Source organism: Tursiops truncatus, chromosome 4, assembly GCF_011762595.2.
Source record: "Tursiops truncatus isolate mTurTru1 chromosome 4, mTurTru1.mat.Y, whole genome shotgun sequence".
Taxonomy (NCBI): domain Eukaryota; kingdom Metazoa; phylum Chordata; class Mammalia; order Artiodactyla; family Delphinidae; genus Tursiops; species Tursiops truncatus.
The window spans coordinates 72,410,970-72,426,890 of NC_047037.1; the positions used below are offsets into that span (position 1 = coordinate 72,410,970).

Here is a 15,921-nt window from a genome sequence, read left to right on the forward strand (position 1 = left end):
GACTGGGCCTTCCCTTGGCTGAGGTGCTTTAGCGGCCCCGGCCCTCCTTGTTGAGGATGCTCGAGGCCCGGCCCCTCGGGACGCAGGGCAGTGACGCTGCCGGTGCGCTGGAGGGGCGGGGACTGCGGGAGGGCTCTGCTCCCCTCCCGGGCCCTAAAGCCCGGAGTTTGGGTTCCAAGGGTGAGAGATTTGCATATCTGCGCCTAACTGGGGCCGAGGAGGGACAGCAGGTAATAGGGGAAACCTGGGGGATAGCCAGGTAGCCGGGCCCTAGACCGCATCGTCTGCTGGTGAGCTGAGGGGAGCCTTTCAGGAGTGAGGGGTATCTGTGATCCTGGCCCCAGGACAGATCCTGGGGGCTGGGATGCTGGGTAAAGAAGGGTGATGTGTTTGTGTGTGGGGTGGGGCGGGGCGAGTCAGTGGTGGTGAATTCCTGTTGTTGACATCTGCTTCAGTATCTCTGAGTCCTTGGGACTTGGGACCCAATTAAGCTGGGACCCAATTAAGCTGCCCTTTGGGCTTGCTTCATCGCTGCAGGGGAGCCCCGAAATCACTGCCAGGATGTGGGTTTAGTCCTTTATGGACACTGAGTCCCTGTGCCCTGGACATTCCCTCTTATTGGCTTTATGAATCTGCGTATTAAGCCGAATGTCCCTGTTTGCTTTGGAAAACATGATCATGGTATTTATGGGTCGGCTTCCCTTCCCCTTGGAGATCAAGCACTTTCTCTCTTGACCAGTAGAGGGCAGTCACTGACAGGACGAAGCGGGGTGGGGGTGGCGGTGCAGAAAGGTGGCTGTTTTCTGGGGCTGGGAGAAGAGGTCTAGGAGCTGGCCTGACCTCTGACCCCTGACCATGCTTTGCTTTTCTCCACAGCCTCCCACAGCTGTATTGCTGAGCAAGCTACTGAGGCTTGTTCTTACCTGATGTGCAAGGGAACAGGCAGGCATGGGGTTCCGGTGGATTTGGGGCACATCTTTCAGGGGGTGGCTATAATTTTCAGTCTGGCCATTCCAATCCAGCAGTCCCCCAACTTGCGGTAGAGGGAATAATCCTGCTTAAATTGTCCCTTGAAGTCAGGTCCCTGGATCTCCTTCAGAATGGTGCTTTGTGGGAAATAAGCAATAGGCTTCTCTGTGCTGTGGGCATTGTGAGCCAGCGTTTGCGGGAAGGTCAGCTCCAGTGTGACCTTGACCCGACTTCATCTTGTCCATTAGCTCTGACTCCATTCTCAGGCTGGTGATTCACTGGCACTGAAGGGAGGCTGCACCTGGCTGGCCTCACAAGCTTTGGGTGGTGGTGGATGACATGACAGGGGGATGGGAAAGAGGACTGATTGCTGGGGGTGTCCCATTTCCCCCCTCCCTGAGTCAGATCTGGAAACGGCTGCCCCTGCAGGCACCTCCCCGCCAGGGAGGTCAAGCACTGAGAGAGAGGCCCTGGAAAGAGTCTGGGATGCTGACTCCCCAAAACTCAACCCCAGCTGCCTACTCCACCAGCCAGCTGGGACTCCCAGAGCTGGTGGCCAGCTGGATAGGGACAAGAGAGCAGTGTGCAAGAAACAGGGGCTCCCTGGGCACGGCTGGGAGGGGGGTGCTGAGGGAGCCTGAGAGGACTTCCTGCAGCTGTCAGGTGTGTCTGGGGGCTGTAGCGAGGGGGGTGTAAGAGCAGCTGGCGCCCTTGAGGAGGGCCAGAGGGATCACTTGTCAGCTCTAGGAATGTGTAGGTTCCACGGGGGCTTCATGGGGTGACTGCAGTTCCCTCTAGCTGGGGCTGTTGTCTGTGTGTGTAGGTGCTATTCAGGAGACATCCTCTGGCCCGGAATCCTCTAGCTTTGGCTGGGGGCATCGTAGGGTTTAGGGGCATATTTGTGTGTTTTGAGGGGGCTTTGGATCTTGGCCAGCTGGACTGGGAGATTCTTCCCCCCACCCCGGCTCTTGGCTGGACTGCCCCGCTCTGGCAGGCTGCCGGACTCCTATTTCCGTCGGGCACCAGGGTAACAGGGCCACATTAGGGCCTGAGCCAGGAGACGCCCAGCCAAGGCTGGGACTGGGAGATGGGGGAGGGTCTCCGAAGGGTCTGCCTGCAAGGTCCAGGACCGACTCTCTGGTGTCCAAGCCCCCAGCTCAGGCTGTGCACTAAGCCCTCACAGCCCCAGACAAGCGCGACGGGGGCCTCTTTGTATATTGCTGCCTGATTGACCTGGCCCCCACCCTAAAATCCCAGGGGTTGTCTGCAGCTCTGGGGGCTGGGGTGGAAGCCAGAGACAGGGGCCTTGTGTGCGGGGAGGAGGTGGGGGCAGCGCGGGTGGCTGGGAGGAAGAGTCCCCCCATTCCCGCCGCCCTCTTGGCAGTGATTCAGAAAGGTCCTTTTTCAGCCAGTGTCAGAGCTGCTCAGCTGCGGAGGGAGGGGGGAGGGAGGCGGGCTGTCGGGGGAGCCAGGGAGTAGGGCTGGAGCCGTGACCACTGCGCTGGAGAGAAGACAGAGAAACAGGACCGAGGACCCAGGCTGCAGTCAACTGAGAGAAGAACTAACTCTCTCCTGACAGGGTAGCCAGCTGTGGAAACAGCTGTAGAGCAGAGAAAAGGGGACCACCCTATTCTTCTGCTCCATTTCCCACCCCTGGTGTGGGATTTGGGGGGGTCTCTGGGGCAGACCTCTGGCCACCTTCACTTCTGGGCAGAACCTGAAATTCAGGAGCTGAGACCACTGCCCACCCCACCTCCCTCGGGCCAGAGCCCCGGTGACCTGGTCAGGGGGTCCAGCTCCGTGGAGATGCCAGCAGCTCGTCGGTTCCCTGGCCTAGAGCTCTCCTTCCCTCTTCTGGCCAGACTCCGGCGGAGACTCTACACAGTGAGTGGGGGGTTGCGGGCGGGAGCTGGACAGACTGAGAGGCAGCCCTGCGCTGAGGGCCAGAGAGCAGGACCGGGCTGCTTGACAGGGGTCCAGGGCCTCCCTGCTCCAGCGGCTGCATTCTTGGTGGCGAGTGCGTCAGGAGAGCGTGTGTGGGAAGTGTGCGTGCCGGCCATGAGAGCCACACGTGTCAGACACAGGTGTGTGGACGGGGCTGTGCTGGGGGCAGCCGCAGCAGTGCTCTGTGCTTCACCGACAAAGACACGGGCTAGAGAGGGAGGGAGGGGAGGGAGGGGACATGTCCAGGGTCACCCTGGGTGGGGTGGTGGAGACCGGACAGGGACCCTGGCTGCTTTCTTCTCACCCAGATCCCAGTGTTCTCTCTAGTCTTCCCACACACACACGCACACCCCCACCCCACGCAGAGCAGCCCTGTTCCTGGGGTTGGGCAGCAGGGAGAGGAGGACCCAGCTGAGCAGGGAGATTTGTTAGCTGGTGTTTCATGGGTAAAGGAACAGGGCAGACTGTGCTTTCTAAGCAGCTTCTTCAGGGGAGTGGCCTCTGGGTCTCTCCCAGCCCGGACCACACAGGGCAGGGCTTGGAGCTGTTCTCAGGAGTGGCTGCCTCCTACCCCCAGGAGGGTAGGAATGAGTGGCCTGGAGCCCTGGGATTCGGGGACTGGGGAGGAAGCAGTGGGGATCTTCAGACCACTTGCCCTGGTGGCCAGCCTCTTCTTGGGCTGAGCCGTGTAGGGGGTGGGATCATTTTGCTCCAGGGATGGAATAGTGATGGCGGAAGTGCTGGCTGGCCTCTCCTGGTCACGCCACAGAGAGACGGGGCCTAGGTTAGTGATTTTCACAGGGCACCTTTGGGGCTTTCTTCTGGAAAGCAGTGGTGCCCTGCCCTCTTAAGTCCACACCCCCTTGTTTGTAACAAATGGCTTTGCTGTGGATAAGTGAGTTAATACAGCTAAGTGCTCAGAACTGTGCCCAGCATGTAGTTAACTGTAGTTGAAGTGTTAGAGTTTTCATTTTTCTTAACTAAAATTAAGAGAAATACAACCTGTTTACTCTGTGTGTGTGTGGTCAGTCAACTTAATGCCTCCTGTAATATAAAGGAGAACCAAAAGGAAATCGATTGTAGCATTTCGTGTATTCTAATACGTCAGTACAATCTGACATTACCAGGCAGTCAGATGCTAAGACCGCAGGTAGAACCAGCACGGCAACATCTACACAAGTGCTGACTGAGAGGAGAGTTTTGAAATAGTAGGATGGGCTGCCTTCAGTGATATTTTTCTGAACGGTGGACAACTTCTGCTAAGTTCCAAACAAAGCAAAAGGCCAGTTTTCCCTCAGTTTACACAGTAGCTCCATTCCAGGAAAATTCAGTCTGTATTAACACTGTAAAAATACTTTCTTGTTCATATGTAAAATGGGATTTGATTTATAATCAGATGATTGTAAACAAATTTCTCACCTGCATGAATTAAGTTGTATGGGATTTGGGACAGTGTGTGAGTCCCCCAGCCACCCACTCAGTGCCACTAATGGTCCCCCAACACTGTGACAGCCAAAAATGTCCCCTAGGGGGCTGTATGGCCCTCATGAGAACCATCTGGGTGAAGGGTTAGGGCTTAAAGTTTGGAAACCCCCTTCTGGCCCAGCCACTTTGGTAGAGGAGCCAGGGTTTGAACTGAGGGCTTCTCTTTCCCAGTGGTGGCTCTTTGTACTGCCCTGAGCTGCCTGGGAGAGTCTGAGCTCCTGGCACTGGGTTGGCAGCACCGCTGGGAACTGTGAGAGCAGGAGGCTCATGCTGGTCCCAAGCTGTGAGCACCTGCTCTCTTAGTGCGACCTGTGATGAGCGCTGGGGGACAAGGCCACCTCCAAGTCGGGAGGAGGGGGTCTTGGGGCAGCTGGCCTTTTCCCTCATCCCTGTCTTCTCCAGTGGGGATTGAACACGGGTCAGGGGCTGGCCAAGCCCTCAGCTCTGACGGGTCTTACTCGGACAAGGATGGGTTTAGCGTAGGGCTGCCTAGCTTTGAGGGTGCCACTGGCTTCTTTCTCTGGGCCCCAGAGGGTGTAACAGGTCTGGTGGCCCCTTGGCTGATTGAGGCCTGCATGTAATTTTGTTTGACCAGCACAGCATACACGTGTGCTTGCGTGTGTGTATTTCAAACTTGAATTAGTTGACATAGTTCAAAAGTCAGGAGAAAGATCTAATGTCAAGTGTAAACAAGGAACAGAATGGTGTGGGTAATGGGTGAGTATTTGTGTGGGGAAAAAACAAGTCTGGAAGAACGCGTAAAAGTCATGAATGGCAGCCGACTTTGGGGGTGGGGCCGAGGTGGCCGTGCGGCAAGAGAGGGAGGAGACTTTACGGCTCTCGTGTGCCTTTTGAATATCTTACGTGTGCGTATAGTACCTTTTCAAAAAAAATTTTAATAGCGAGATTTTACACGTCGATTCAGATTTCTGGTATTTCTTGAAAAAGTTGAAAGCTTTGACCACACTGGGCCAGAGTCTGTTGTGACAGCCGTTGACAGCAGTCTGAAAGCCCGCCCCAGCCTCTGCCGCTCCTTCCCTCTGACCCTCCTGTGGTCCTGGAGGTGTTTGTGTGCTGGCCTGCGGAGGGGTCTTTGGACCTGGGGGGAGGCTCATGCGATGTCAGGCACTGAGAGGAAAGTAGCTAGAGCTCATCTAGTCCCTGGGGGGTCCATCAGGTCTGGGGAGCTCATGGATGGGTCTCAAGGGGCACTGCACCCCCAAAAGTTTTGTAATTAAAACGTTATGAATAAGGATGCATCTATTTTCCTGGAGACACACTCGATAGTTTTCATCAGATTCTCAAAGGCCTTGTGACAACAGGAGCGTTGAAGAGCCAGTGGGGAACCGGAGAACAGAGTTTGATCTCAGTTCACTCGGCCATGGATGGCAGATTTGGGGAGTAAGACCCTAACTCCAGGGCCTGGGCTGTGTCCCAACTGCCCTGATTCTACCCTTGTTGCCATAGGAGGAGAACAGGTGGCTACAGGCTCTTCTGTACAGCTGTTTTGAGGAGCAAGAAGGTGGTGTGAGTCCTTCCCCACAGCACATAGTAGGATGTGGGTGAGCCCAAGGCAGAGGCGGGGTCGCCGGTTACCTGCCTGCATCCCGTGGTCCCTGAGCCATTCTTCTCTCCCCGCAGAGGCTGGGGAGCAGCAGCATGCAGCCGGAGGAGGGCACAGGCTGGCTGCTGGAGCTGCTGTCCGAGGTGCAGCTGCAGCAGTATTTCCTGCGGCTCCGCGACGACCTCAACGTTACCCGCCTGTCCCACTTTGAGTATGTCAAGAATGAGGACCTGGAGAAGATTGGCATGGGCCGGCCTGGTAGGTGGGGGCATTGGCCTTGCCTGTCGTCGCCCCACTGACCATTTACCTCCTCTGTCCTCAGGATCGGCAACCGCATGGAAGAGCCCTCCCCCCTTTATTCCGTGGGGTGGCAGAGCTGAGAACTCTCACTGCCTGTCCAAGAGCCCCCGCGGTGGGGCAGAGGGGCATCAGTAGATGCTGCACACAGTGAGTGCATGAGAGCAGTTTGCAGTCGTGAAGGTGAATTGGAGTTTGAGGAATCTTACTTAAATTTCCGGCTACTCAGGATTAACTACACACTCTGTTTTGTTTGTGCAGACATTTCTAGGGTGTATTTCTTCCATCTCCTCCTCTTTTATAAATGTAGAATTGAGTCTGTTCTGAACACCAGGGGGGTTAGTGTCCAGAGGTCTGTGGAGAAGGGAAGATAAAATCCTTCAGATGTTGGTTTGCTGCTTTTCTCCCCATCTCTCCCTTTCTCTGTCTCTCCTACAAAGATCTATTCTATAAGTTGAACTCTTTTTTTTTTTTTTCTATGTGTTTATCCTGAAAGTAGTGACTATAGCTTCTAGAAGTCACGGTGTTCCTTGTAGAACATTAGAAACTTTTGAGTGCATTCAGCCTGAAATAGCTAAATAAGTAATGGTGTGCTAATTTAGACACTGACTTACGCTGCTTTTAGCCTAGAGAGTTGATATCTGATGCCAGTAACATAATAAAATTTTATGGGAGAAAAACTCAAAATTGGGGAAATTCTGTCCGTTACCTTGATTTATTTATTTTTTCTTGAGAGTTGGCATAAGAGCACTACTGTTCAATTTTGGTGGTTAAATACCTCCATCTGGTTCGAGAAGAATTGCCTAGAAGTGGAATGCAGTGACCATCTGGTTAATGGCAGCCCCTGGTTGGTGGGGATGGCTTGTTTCCTTGGTGTCATCGTGCTGGGCAGTGTCTAGTGGTGGACTCCCCCCAGGGTGACCGAGGAAGCCTGCGATGGGCAGCAGCCTCTTGGGGGTGTGAGCGCCTTAACAGCACGGGTTCCCCTTCCTCCCCGCAGGCCAGCGGCGGCTGTGGGAGGCTGTGAAGAGGAGGAAGGCCATGTGCAAACGCAAGTCCTGGATGAGCAAGGTGGGTGGACAGGGAGGGACGTGGGAGGGGTAGCTCACTGGGGCCTCCTCTATTGTCATCCTGAGAGCCTTCCCCCACTCCCCGCAGTATAATCTCACAGTTTGTACAGACCTCCCACCTCCGGGGTCTTATCGGGCAGGGTGCTTGTAGAGCTGCCTGGCTAAGCGTCTGTCTCCGCTGGAGACGGCACTGAGTGGCCTGTGTGTAGCCTTGGCTTCACGTCCCCTCCCGCCAGGCAGTGGTGCCGGGCATGGAACAGGCGCTTGTTGACAAGTGTGCTGTAACTTGAGCCCTCGCTTTGCCTAAGTGTTGGGGCCGGTGTCCAGTGTGGGGCGGTGGGACCGTCTGGACCCAGGACGTCTTTGCTTCCCTCATCCCGCACCTCCCTAGTCTGTGGAAGGTTTCTCTGGTCACCGGGCCCCACTGACAGCTTCCTTCCCTAAGGCCCGCCCCCACCCCGTCGCCCTAATTTGGGTCTCTGGAGTGGTGAGTCCCAGGTCTGACTCAGGGGAACTTTGCCCATTGTCTGGAAGACAATGTGAGAGGAAGTGAACCAGCCGGGCCTTCCCCCCACTTCTGGCCTCAGGGCTGGGGAGAGGGGCGGGCAGTGCAGAACAGCTGGATCTGGGATTGGGCCGCAGAGATTTCCTGGCTGTGATCTGGCAAGGGGCTGTCTCTTGGGATCCTGTGGCCTTTTCTGGGGACACTGTCCTGGTCCCTTGCCCAGGTTTTAGGGGAGGATGGGTGTGTTGGGGCGGGCGAAGGCAGGAGGGAAGAGCCACGCGGTGTGCAGGATTCAGGGGGCCTTGGAGCTACCACCGACTCACAGGATGTCCCCGGGCCAGTCGGTTGACCGCTCCAGACTTGAGGCATGTGGCCAGTAAGGCAGTGCCAGCCGCACTTGCCCAGCTCACCTCACGGGGCCTTGGGGAGGGTCCCTTGAGAAAAAGGCTGTGAAGGACCTTGTCAGCTGAACACTGCTTGCAAATGGAAGGGATGCCAGTTGCTGGGAGGAAGGACGGAGCAGCGGCCAGAAGAGGCCCTCAGACTGGAGACCCCTTCACCCCACACAGACAAGGCTCTGCCGACCTTGGGGGCAGGGACCAACTGGGCAGAGGGTGCCGCCTGAAGCCGAGGCTTTGCATGCCCCGGTAGGGTGGCCAAGTCAAACTGACAGGGCCGCTCTGACCCTCAGGGCTTCCCTCCTGTCCCCTGACCCTTGGCCCCTTCCCTCTCCAGCCCAGGCCGCAGCGTCCTCTCCAACCTTCCTTCTTTCTGAGCCCTCAGCTCTAGGCCTCCCTCCAGAAGCCCAGCTGTCTTCCCAGGCCCTTCCCCGGCAAGGCCTTGCTTCATCTGCACCCCCATACACACTCACGGTCCAACCTCAGGCTCAAATTATCCTCTCCCCGGGCAGGATGAAGAGCAGCCGACTCCCTGGGGAGGGTGGAGACAGACAGCGCCAAATGGGCAACCCAGAGACGGGGCCAGGGCTAAAAATGGACAGGAGGTGTTTGCAAGGGCCCCTAGGGCTCCTGCCCATCTGCTCGGGTGAGGGGCTGGAGTCTGTGCTGGGTAGGGGTACAGAGCAGGGAGGGGGGCAGAGGTGGTGCCGGGCTTTGGGCTATCCCTGACCCCACAGCTGGGGGTGGGACTGCAGCCCGAGGCCACACCGAGGCCGTGGGTGCCCGTTTGGAGGTGTGGTCAGGAGGGGGCGTGGGCCTCCAGCCAGGCCGCCCCCCAGAAGTTTGGCAAAGCCACGACCTGTCTGGCGGCCTCGCCAAGGACCCAGTGGGGCAGGGCTGAATGACTGGCTCTGGGGCCTCAGGGTTCCATCTGGCCCCTGGCTGCCTTCAAACAGGTGTTCAGTGGAAAGCGGCTGGAGGCTGAGTTCCCCCCTCATCACTCTCAGAGCACCTTCCGGAAGACCTCACCCACCCCCGGAGGCCCAGCAGCAGAGGGGTCCCTGCAGAGCCTCACCTGCCTCATTGGGGAGAAGGACCTGCATCTCTTTGAGAAGCTGGGAGATGGCTCCTTTGGCGTGGTGCGCAGGGGCGAGTGGGACGCCCCCTCGGGGAAGACGGTGAGCTCTCTGGGTCCTGTGGGGCGTGGCAGGCCCTGCTCTGCTCTCTGAGGCGGATCTGTCCCCTCTGCTGGGATGTGAAGGGGGCTGGGGACAGGTCCAAAGTGGCTCACCCTGGAGTCCGTGCTCAGGGTTAACTAGACACATGTTCCTTTTTTCAGTTATAAAACTAATGATCATAAAAGTTTGGAGACTTAAAAATAAGAAAAACAAAAAACAGCCTGTAACCCACCACTCAGAGGAAGCAGAGTTAGCACTTACACCTTTCTTCCCCTTCAGACATTTTGTTGAATTTCTTTAAGATACAAATTTTAGATACAACTTTTTAACGCTTGCCCTTTCATCTTAGTATTGTATTTAAAAAATTTTCCCCGGAGGGAAAGATAGCATGTGTGCAGTAAAGCATACAGTTCTTGAGTGTACAGCTCAGTGACTCTTCACATATGCATGGGCCCGTGTGACCACTGCCCAGATTGTGATGTAGAACAGGGGTCCCCAGCCCCCGGGCCGTGGACCGGGACCGGTCCACAGCCTGTTAGGAACCGGGCCGCACAGCAGGCGGTGAGTGGTGGGCAATTGAGCGAGCTTCATCTGCCGTTCCCCATCGCTCACGTTAGCGCCTGAACCCTCATATCCAGCCCCGCCCCATCCCAGTCTGTGGAAAAACCGTCTTCCACGAACCCGTCCCTGGGGCCAAAAAGGTTGGAGACCACTGGTGTGGAACATCTCTGTCATCCGAGAAGGCTCCCTCATGCCTCTTCCACTGAGTATCACCTCCCTTCAAGGGAAGCCACTCTTTTGATTTCTGTCACCACAGATTAGTTTTATGGCATTATATTTAAAGCATTTTCCTTCTACACCAAAAACATTTCTTATCATAACATTTTAATATTCCGTCATTGCACCGGTCATCTCTTACCTTGCGGTTGCCACTTAACTTGGGCACTCCCGCAGGAAGGGGAGGCCCGGCTCATGGCTGTTGGGGTAAGCTGCCCTCCCCCTGCCAGGCCACAGGCCCCTGGGACACGCTCACTCACCCGATGAGCAGGTCTGAGGCTGGAGTGGGGAGCAGGCTAGCCCGGAGTGTGGAGGCTGGGGCCTGTCCTGACTCTCTGCAGTCCCCACTCTGGCCAGGTGAGTGTGGCTGTGAAGTGCCTGAAGCCTGATGTGCTGAGCCAGCCAGAGGCCATGGATGACTTCATCCGGGAGGTCAATGCCATGCACTCGCTTGACCACCGAAACCTCATTCGCCTCTATGGTGTGGTGCTCACGCCGCCCATGAAGATGGTGAGTGCTGTGGGCAGAAGGGGGATGGCGGCAGGGAAGACCCTGTGCCCCTCACCTCCTGCCTGTGCTGTGGTTACTCCCTCCATCCTGACGAAGGTCAGAGGTCCTCCAGATCCTGCTTTGGTCCCCCACCTGATGTGGCAAGGGGGCTCACAGGCCTGCCCCAGTACTGACCGACCCTGGTGTCCGCTGGAGCTCACTTCCGTCTCTCTGGGTTTGGCTTGTGTTCACTGGCAGAGCGTTGCACCCACGGGAGGGGCCGGTCCCAGAGTTTAGTGTTTGGCATTTGCTAACCTGAGCCTCTTTGGGTTGCTCTTCTGGGCCTCGGTTTCCCATGTTCCCTAGAGGGGAGAGGCTTGGGAAGCTGTAGGATTCCTAGAGGTCCCTGGAGGACAGGCCAGGGAGGAGCATGGAGCACGGCTCTGGCAAGCCTTGAGGGGAGGAGCTGAGGGAGGAGCAGGGCTCAGCCGTGCTTATTCCGCCTTCCTCCTCCGTGGCCTCAGGTGACAGAGCTGGCACCTCTGGGATCGTTGTTGGACCGGCTGCGCAAGCACCAGGGCCACTTCCTCCTGGGTACCCTGAGCCGCTACGCTGTGCAGGTGGCTGAGGGCATGGGCTACCTGGAGTCCAAGCGCTTTATTCACCGTGACCTGGCCGCCCGCAATCTGCTGTTGGCCACCCGTGACCTGGTCAAGATCGGGGACTTCGGGCTGATGCGAGCACTACCCCAGAATGACGACCACTACGTCATGCAGGAGCACCGCAAGGTGCCCTTTGCCTGGTGAGGGGCAGGCGCTGCCGGCTCGCGGGGCCTGGACCACCCCCCCACACCCGGTGCCTACACACCCAGGCTTCAGAGCTTCCAGGGCCTTCCATACACCCACCAGCCCTTGTCTCTTCTGGGCCTGGGGTGCCCTTGTTGTGTGCCCATCCATTCACTTATCCATCCAGTAATTCTCAGGGGCCCACGTGCCAGGTGCTAGGGTGCACAGGGATAAGTGCTGTGGGACACATTAAGGCTTCCTGGAAGACGCAGTTTTAAGCTCCTGAAATACCAGGAGAAGTTAGCCAGGCAGAGACTGGCTGCTAAGCGTGTCCCAGGTAGAGCTGGGGGCAGGCAGGGCCTTGTAGACTGACGAGGGATGTTCACCTGCACACTGGGGTGGTACCTGACCCTGCCCTGGCCCCTGTGTGAGCTTATCGTGTGCTGAGACCATCATGATCCTCTGCTGTCAGAGGCTCCTGAAGGAGTGTCATCTCCTTGCTTTGGGGTGGGAGGAGTCGGTCCAGTTCTGGTTGCCAGAAAACCCTCTAATCCAGGATGTACGGTCACCCCTAATTAATTACTAACTTAATATCTAGGATGATCACACATCCTGGATCATGCCTGATGTCCTGGAGTAATTAATAGCACCTCCTTTCATACTCAGGCGTCCTGGTTTGAATGGTAAATTATAAGGTCACCTTTTTTTATGCAGCCCTCTTAAAACAATCCTGTGAAGTGAGCAGATTATTGTTATTCCCATTTCACAGATGAGGAACGTGGGGCTTAGAGCTCTTGGGTAACTTTCCCTGGGTCCCACGCCCTTTGAGTGGCAGGGCCAGCTCTCCAGTCCCATGAGGTATCTCTGATTCTCCATCGAGGGCGGCTTCCTCCTCACTCCCCGTGCCTCAGTCCACCGTGGAATGAATACCCTTTGTTAGCTTCCCTGCAGTGCCATTTTTCTTCCTTACCCAAGAGGGAGCTCCAGAGAGTGTGTGGGATGAGGAAAGCGACTGTGACTGTTCCCACCCATTTTGGTTCTTCCCCAGGCCCTATCCAGATTTCCCACCCACACCTTCCTGCTGAAATGACCTAAATCCTAGGATCCTGCCCCAAATCTGGAAATTGTCATCCTCCCACCACAATTAGAAAACAGCCTGAGATCTTATCCCACCCCACTTTTTGCCCCTTCTGGAGCTGCTGACCTTCTTCCTTTCCCTGACATGGGAACATCCTCCTCTCCCCACCCCAGGCCGCGTGTGGAAAAAAGACCTGAGCAGAGACAATCTTGTCCAAGTCTGTGCACCCCGCAGTTAAGAAGTCCTTAACTTCACACTGCGCCCCCAGTACCTACTGTGAACCTGGGCATGCGGGGCAACGGCACACTTGTGCATGAGCATTTGGGGTCCACTGGCGCTGATGCAGGGGGTGGGGGTGCTCTGAGAGGCCTTCTGCTTGACCCCTGCCTCTGCCAGGTGTGCCCCTGAGAGCCTGAAGACTCGCACCTTCTCCCATGCCAGCGACACCTGGATGTTTGGGGTCACGCTGTGGGAGATGTTCACCTATGGCCAGGAGCCCTGGATTGGCCTCAATGGCAGTCAGGTGAGGGGGCTGGGGCTATGCTCCCCACAGCGTGGCTGGGGGTTGATTTGATCCTTGTCTCCCAACCTGGCCCTGTTGGAACTGGCTCCTACCTGTTGGAATCCCTGTCTCCCTTGCCCTGTGTCTGCCTGACACCCTCAGGTAAGCTGAGCAAAGAGCACGGCCCCCAGTGGTCAGGAACAGGCCGGCCTGGGCTTTTTCGCAGTCCTCCTTTGCCACGGCCCCCTGTTCAGAGGCCCCAGACCTAGGCGTAAGGGTCAGAGGCCCAGGGCACAGGCAGAGCTCTTCTTTGGGATACAGGCATGGCGGCCAGCAGTTCCAGCTGTTCCGTGGGCTGGGGGGAAGATGAGCGGTGAAGAGCCGGGTGCTCTGCTTGTCCTCAAACTGCACCTCCCCACCACCAGATCCTGCATAAGATTGACAAGGAGGGGGAGCGTCTGCCCCGGCCCGAGGACTGCCCCCAGGACATCTACAATGTCATGGTTCAGTGCTGGGCTCACAAGCCAGAGGACAGACCCACCTTTGTGGCACTGAGAGACTTCCTGCTGGAGGTGAGGGCAGATCTGCCCCCGGGGCAGGGGTATCGAGCAGGTGTCAGCCTGAGGTGGTTAGTGACCTGTCTCTGCCCCCAGGCCCAGCCCACTGACATGCGGGCCCTTCAGGACTTTGAGGAACCAGACAAGCTGCACATCCAGATGAACGATGTCATCACCGTCATTGAGGGGAGGTAGGGAGCGCGGGGGCTGTGCCTGCACCGCTGTGAAGGGCGCAGACTGGTTGGGCCTGGGGCCCAGAGCCGTTCTGCCTCTCAGGTCCCCATGGCAACAGCCCCTCTCAGGGCTCCTGCAGCAAGAGGGGAGGGCAGGCCTGGGTCCTCCTGAGTGCTTGGGGTTAAGTATGCAGGTGCGGTGGCTCGCAGGGGGGTTTCCCTGCCTAGCGTCTCCTCTGTCACCCTTTTCCCACCAGGCTCCAGTGCTGGCTCTGTGGGTTGAGGCCTCACTGCCGTAATGGTGGGGTGTAGGAAGTGGAGCAGCCTGGCCTCGGGGCCCAGCTGGGACTCCTGGACATTCCTCCTCTTATCCTCCCCTGCCCCACCTCTTCCCTCTCCTCCCAGGATAAGGACTCTGGACTCCCACCTGGGTGCCCTTCAGTAGCCCCAAGCAGCCCTGCCTCTTCCTGGCAGCCTCTGCCTTCCCAGGGCTCTCCTCCGTCCTCTGCTGGGCCTCCCACCTGGCCATTTTGTCCCCGGGCTGCCCTCACAGGGTCTCTATTCCTGCCCCCTCAATCCCCCTCACACCTGGCAACAAGTGTCTGCCTGCAGGCAGCCTCTCCTGAGTCAGGTCTCCCACCTGGAGCCCCCAAAGTTCAAGCCTGCCTGCTGTGGAGGCCCCTTTACCGCTCAGGCCACCCTCTGTTATCTCATCCCCAGGGTGTCTGAGAAGCTGATTGCGGTGGGGCAGGCTAGAGGTGCCTTTGGGGTAGGGGGTGAGCACGGAGGACCCGGAAGAGGAGCGAGGCAGAGGAAATCCCCCGCACTCCCAGCCCCTCTGACTCAGAGCCAGGCAGGGACTTCCCACGGAGCCCTTCCTACCTGGACTTCAGGTTGGGGGGTCTGGGACCTTTGGATAAACCTTGTGCCTCATGGGGGGCTGTTGAGAGGGAGTGTTTCTGGGTCTGAGTCAGACTGACAGGGTAGGCCCTGGAGCCCGGGCTGGCTGTGGGGGAGCATGGCCTGCACGCGCTGTGGCCCCAGCATCTCCTCCTCAGGCTGGGGCTCCCCTCACATTCGGGCCCAGTATCTGTGAATTAAGAATGACATCCTAGCAAGTTGGGTGGGGGGAGGTATGGTTGGGGAGTTAGTGGTGGTGGACAGAAAGCTGGAAAGCTGCTAGGAGAGAAGCCTGGAGGACAGGAAGGAATACGTAGTCTGTGGTTTGGAGCTAAGGGGCCAGGGAAGGGAATGCAGGCGTGGCAGTCTGGGGAGCATTCTGGAAATAGGAAGATTAGGCTGGGGGCCCTTCTGGAGGTGCATGGCAGGACCTTCAGCTAGAATCTGAGCCTACAGCCATTCCCACCTCCAGGAGCCAGAGGGCCCTGGACCTGAGCCCTCTTGTGCCCTGTAGTCCCCAGGTCTTTACTTCCCTCATCCCTTGCTCTCAGTAGGGGTGACTCAGGGGCTTTGTGTGTTTCTGGGGCGTTTGTCTCTGGAGCTGGCAACCTGGGTCACCACTGGGGTGAGGCGGGGAACAGGAGGGGAGAGGGGAGCCGCTCCTCCTGGGAGGCCACCGTGGGCGGGCCCTGCCCCGCCCTTTCATCACAGGCTTGGGTTGGCCCATCTGCTGGCTCCACCGCCACTGCCTGCCAGTGTGGGCTTGCTGGGTTCTTCCTCCAGGGCCACCGGCCGACTTGGACCACAGTGCCTACCGCAGGTCCCTGGAGCTACTCAGGAGGTGGGAGGTGAGGGGCAGGAGGCATGACAGCCGGTGAGGCTTTGGGAGTGGGCCTGTGTGTCGGTGGCACCAGAGCTTTAAATGCCCCCTTGTTTCCTTGGTGCCCCAAGTGTGTGTGTTTGTCTGGCTCTGTCTCCGTGTCTCCGGGTGGGTGGGCTCTGTTCGTGGGTGTCCCTTTGGGTCTGGGTTTGTATGTGTGGGTCTCGGTCTGTTTCTCCATCTTCCTTTAGCAGCCTGGCTCTCAGCTGTCTCGTATCTGTGCTCTTCTGTTAGACTGGGATTTCTTCTTGCAGAAGCTGTCTCCTAGCCAGAGTCTGGAGCACCCTTGCCCCTGGCTTTGACTGATTCTTTAGACTCAGGGCTTCTCGGGGTACCAGGCGGCGGGCAGAGAGAGGACACCAGATGTCCC

At 57.6% G+C, this 15,921-nt stretch overlaps 1 protein-coding gene across 33 annotated transcripts in view; it reads left to right on the forward strand.

Moving 5' to 3' along the window:
• The window catches only part of TNK2 (tyrosine kinase non receptor 2), a 40,251-nt gene that overhangs the window by 14,803 nt on the left and 9,527 nt on the right, over window positions 1–15,921 (forward strand). For 4 of the 33 annotated variants that reach the window (XM_073804091.1, XM_033855681.2, XM_033855700.2 and 1 more), the window contains exons 1-10: window positions 207–230; window positions 6,040–6,220; window positions 7,260–7,330; window positions 8,745–8,878; window positions 9,189–9,410; window positions 10,529–10,697; window positions 11,201–11,478; window positions 12,936–13,062; window positions 13,467–13,613; window positions 13,695–13,789. In XM_073804091.1, the coding sequence (XP_073660192.1) occupies window positions 6,058–6,220; window positions 7,260–7,330; window positions 8,745–8,878; window positions 9,189–9,410; window positions 10,529–10,697; window positions 11,201–11,478; window positions 12,936–13,062; window positions 13,467–13,613; window positions 13,695–13,789 (1,406 nt within the window). In that variant the 5' untranslated portion in view covers window positions 207–230; window positions 6,040–6,057. Of the gene's footprint in view, window positions 1–205; window positions 231–2,427; window positions 2,854–5,865; window positions 5,926–6,039; window positions 6,221–6,284; window positions 6,443–7,259; window positions 7,331–8,744; window positions 8,879–9,155; window positions 9,411–10,528; window positions 10,698–11,200; window positions 11,479–12,935; window positions 13,063–13,466; window positions 13,614–13,694; window positions 13,790–15,921 lie in introns of those variants that run through there. The other 29 variants (XM_073804096.1, XM_033855692.2, XM_073804099.1 and 26 more) reach the window with 21 other exon arrangements.